Source organism: Buceros rhinoceros, unplaced genomic scaffold (genome assembly GCF_000710305.1).
Source record: "Buceros rhinoceros silvestris isolate BGI_N320 unplaced genomic scaffold, ASM71030v1 scaffold27059, whole genome shotgun sequence".
Classification (NCBI taxonomy): domain Eukaryota; kingdom Metazoa; phylum Chordata; class Aves; order Bucerotiformes; family Bucerotidae; genus Buceros; species Buceros rhinoceros.
In genome coordinates this window covers 4,790-9,146 of record NW_010431322.1, presented here as the reverse complement: position 1 = coordinate 9,146, position 4,357 = coordinate 4,790, and the positions used below count along the sequence as shown (strand labels likewise).

General features: G+C 48.3%; 1 protein-coding gene across 1 annotated transcript; it reads right to left on the bottom strand.

The window, feature by feature from the left end:
* Nucleotides 1–1,072: 1,072 nt before the first annotated feature.
* On the bottom strand, nucleotides 1,073–3,956 carry LOC104499843 (tumor necrosis factor receptor superfamily member 21-like; the record flags this gene model as incomplete). Its single annotated transcript, XM_010143402.1, has 2 exons — nucleotides 1,073–1,570; nucleotides 3,290–3,956. Coding segments are annotated over 2 exons (1,165 nt in total), but the record flags the coding sequence as incomplete, so codon positions are not given.
* Nucleotides 3,957–4,357: the final 401 nt, after the last annotated feature.

The window sequence follows — 4,357 nt, the reverse complement described above, 5'->3', positions numbered from 1 at the left end:
CAGGAAGGAGAAGAGAGACGCCCTACTCATCACCTTCTTTGCTTTGTACTTAAGCACTCAAAAATGACTTTCATCGAGGGCTGATCTCCTTAAACCTTGCAATCTTTTATCAATCCATTCTTTGTTGGTGACCACCACCCTTGTTAAATGTGCTTTTCTAAAGGTCAACTGTGAACAGCTGTTTAGGGTTAAGCAACCTCAATCCAAAGTAAGGACTCATCAGTGCCGCCTGCACAGGATAAGCAGGGTCAAAATTGCCACCATAGCTTTGCAGAGGAAGACGCATGCATCCTACCAGGGAGATCATGGCTGCTCAGTGCTCATGTTCATGCCACCATTAATTTAGCATTGATTTTTAAAACTTTCAATTTAATGACCAAAACAGGTCATCTTTAAAAACTCATCAAAAAGTCTACAGCAAGTCATCCATCAAAAGAATACAAAACACTACAAATCAGAACCTCCAGGAAGACCTTCAACACGCGTGGGGCTGTACACATCCACAACACAGCCTTTAGCACAACATTCCTGGCTCCAGCGTCAGTGAAGAGCTGAGGACACAAGCCAGTAGTCAGGATTTAGGGTTAAGAACCTGAAATTGAGGTGCTGCCAAGAGGTGGAGGATGACTCAGCCTTCCAGAAACAGATGGCGTGAGGGGAAAAAGGATGACACAAAGGACAACCAGGCCCACACCTGAGTCACTGAGAAAATAAGGAATGAAACTGAAGAAAAGCAGAAAGACGGTTGGGGGAGGGGGAGGAGCCTTCATTATTCAAGATCATTCTACCAAAGATGGGTGGGAAGGAAAAGGAGAGGAGCTGGAGCAAACAGGTGACATTCCTTCCATTAACCCTTCCTTCAGGAGCAGGAACACACCATGGGAACAGGAGGGGGGAGAAGCCAAGGATAAAGAAACATCTGAGGAACCAGCATATGAGCTTTGTCCTTGCTACAAGACCCAGCAAGCCAGAAAAACAACTGCTCACTGGATGTGGGGGTGGCCCCCCAAAGCACCACGTGAGACAGCAGGGAGAGCACTATACCCCACGGCCCCCAGTCACTATTGCTCACCATGCCCATTGCAGTAATAGATCCACTTCTCCCTGTTCTGTGTGGGGGTGGTGGACTTTTTCATAATAGCTTTTTCCACAATGGCACTGGGATCTTGCCTGGGTCCCTTCTTCAGAGTCCGTGAACTCTTCCTGACACTGCAGACGACGATAATCACCAGGACCAGCAGCAGGAAGAGGACGATCATCCATGGCAAGTGTTCATTGATGTCAAAGTGCTGGTGGACATTCTGTGAACTTCGACGGGGAGGCCTGTACGGGACGCTGGACTTCTCACCCCCCACCATCTCCAGCGACGGCTGCTTCTCCAGCGCTTGGCTGGTCTGCTTGTGCCGGTAGCTCTGTGCCTGGCTGGTGGCACCAGAGCCCACAAGGGTTCCACCAGTACCATCCGTCTTGTTGGCCAAGGTTTCGTTGTAGTAGCCTGCCGACTCCGCCATGCTGCTGGACATGCGTGGCACTGGAGAGGGGACAAAATCGGGAACTGAAGAGTTCAGACCTGTGAAAGGAAAGAAGAGTTCAGCGTCACAGCACCGGAGACGCGATACAGCATCACATCACAGTCTAAGATCTGCCTGAGCACCTGCTTGGACAGCAGACAGAAACCCAACCCCAGGCAGTGAGAAAGGGAAGAGGTGAAGTTGAGGTTTGGCTCTGCGAACAGATGGGTACGGTTACAGAGGTAGGTTCAAGGTAAAATTGACCTTGTTGCTTAAGACTAGTGGCAGCTCAGCAAAAAAAAAGTTATTAAACACATTGTCAATCTGTGTTTGTCCCACATTCAGTATTTCTCAGAAAATCTATAACTTTGAGAGTTGTATTTTCTCTCCTATGTTTATGAACATTAGTTTTACTCCAGTTGTGGAATTTGGTATTTGGGCTAGAAATACATGACAATTTGAGGCTTAGTATCTCTGTACCAGGATTCGTTAAGGAGGCACAAACTTTATCAGCACTGCAAGCAGCTGTGAATGCATCGACTACAAAACAGGTTTCCAAAGCAACAGGAGCAACCAAACTTCCCCCTGAGACCTACTTTCCATCTTTACTGAGTTTTCTTACCAACCAACAGCTCTCAGGCCCCAGCCAGATGCATGACCAAAGCCTGGTGAGAAGAGAAAGGGCTGTGGTGGCAAAAACTGGAGCTTATTTTGGAAATCTGGCTTTTGAAGATCATGTCTCATCCCAGTTGAGCCAGAGAGAGGGTGTAACCACCTGTAACCTGATTTTGCCTCAGACTTGCTTATCCAAAAACACTCAGACCAGGATACAAACAGGAAAAACACTTTCACTTTTACCTAATTGACCATAGTTGCTTTCAAAGTTCAGGGAACACCCTCCTGTCCTCTCCCAATGACACATCAACATCATATCAAGCTCCGAGACCTAACAAAGGAGAAACACTGAGAGCCTACCACTGCAAACACTTCCCCACTACTGCAATCACCAGTTCAGGCGCACAGGCCACCAGAAACTGGTTTTTTGCAGTTTTTTTTATCAGATGACTCATTTGAGATACTGTAAGGCTGCTTCTCAGGACATGCCAAACACCACCTCCAATGGGTCCCACAGCACCATGGCTAAAACATCTCCATACAGACTGCAATGGTGTATCATTTCCACTTAAACAAGAGAGCGGGGAATTCAACCTGGTTCTTCCTACCAGTGGTAACTAATAGAAATCTTAGAGGTTCAAGAAAAAATATACAGCACAGCCTAGGCTCCTGGAGGGCTGTTTGCCTAACGTTTCCATTCAAGCCAATATACTGGCACAGTACGGGATGAAACGCAGCAGGGAAAGCATGGGCAAGAAAGCCATGAATTCACCAAGAAAGGAGCCTCGTGGAGCAAAGCTCCTCTCCTAGTGGTGTTTTCCTGCTGCACCCCACTCAGGTTTGCCACAAATGCACAAAGTCTCGTGCCAGCACAACACAGAGATGGGAAAAATGGCTGGGGAACGTGATGTTTTTTCAGTTCAAACAGTAGGACAAACAGGAGCCCAATCATGACTGCAGTCTCAGTGAAAGCATTACTAAACGTGGCTTAACATAAGTGAGAGCAACCTAGTGCACTCTGGAGCTGCCTTCTGGCCAAGAAGCAAAAGCACCATCCATGTTTTAGAGCAGGCTGTCCTCTACCAGCCTAAATTCAACCCGACCAAGGCAGGAATACAACCCCGCAACCAAAACCACATCTGTGATTCAGCGGTGGACATTACCTTTAGGGAGATAAGTAGTTGGTGGAACTTCATGGGGCACTTCACCCGCTTCAGTGCTCGACGAAATCAAAGATGTGTTCGGAAGAGACGCTGGAGAACCACAGATGTTGTCACTCTCCTTCGTCCCTGGCTTGATGACCACCATGTTTTTCGCAAAGCAGTCAGTGTATGTTTTGCACTTCATCACACTAGAAGGCACATCAGAAAAAGTACCACGAGGGCACGGCTTGCACCTAACGTCTTCTGTCTCAGTTCCTTTCTTGCGGACGCCCCAGCCAACCGGGCACACCGTGTAAGGGACGCAGGTATCGTTTGTCTGAAATGTACCAGACAGGCAAGTGCACTCGCGGTCAGTCAAGGCAGTACAATGAGTTTTCTCAATCATTGGCAGTTCACAGGGTTTTCTACAGGGGTGGCACCGCTCTATGCCGTTCTCATGCTTAGTAAAGGTCCCATCTGGACAGGGGCTGCACTCTCTTAAGGTACTCTTTGTACAGTGCTTAGACACATAGGTTCCTGCAGGACATTTGTCGCAGATCAGCTCTTTGTTGGTGGCACGGTCGAAGTGGCGGTACTTGCCAGGAGGGAGGCTGATGGCATTCTGCTCGGAGGTCAGCTTCAACTGACCATCAGCGGTGCCAAGGAACACGAGCAGCTGGAAGACAGACAGGAGGTATTAGTCAACAACAGCATACGACCAGAGCCCTCTCTGCCAGCAATCGCTTGCAGGATGACAACAGAGGTCCCAGAGCTGTGGGACCATGGAGATATTTCTATACCCAGGGGTGGGAGTGAAGCGAGATCAAGGTGCAAGAGAATCAGTGCAGACAGCAGCTCCCTCTCTAGACACATAGCCAGCTGTGATTATAATTCCTTAAATTTGACACCACGCTTTTCAGCGAGACTAACCATCATTTACACTGCAACCCTGCCAGGACAGTAAACACTACTAATTGTGTTCCAGCAGTATGTGCTACCTGGCCACCCCAAGAGAATTCAGACCAGCTTTGCATTTCAAGGCTAAGGGGCTCCAGCACAAGCTAGGCACTTGCTGAGAAGGCAAAAAAA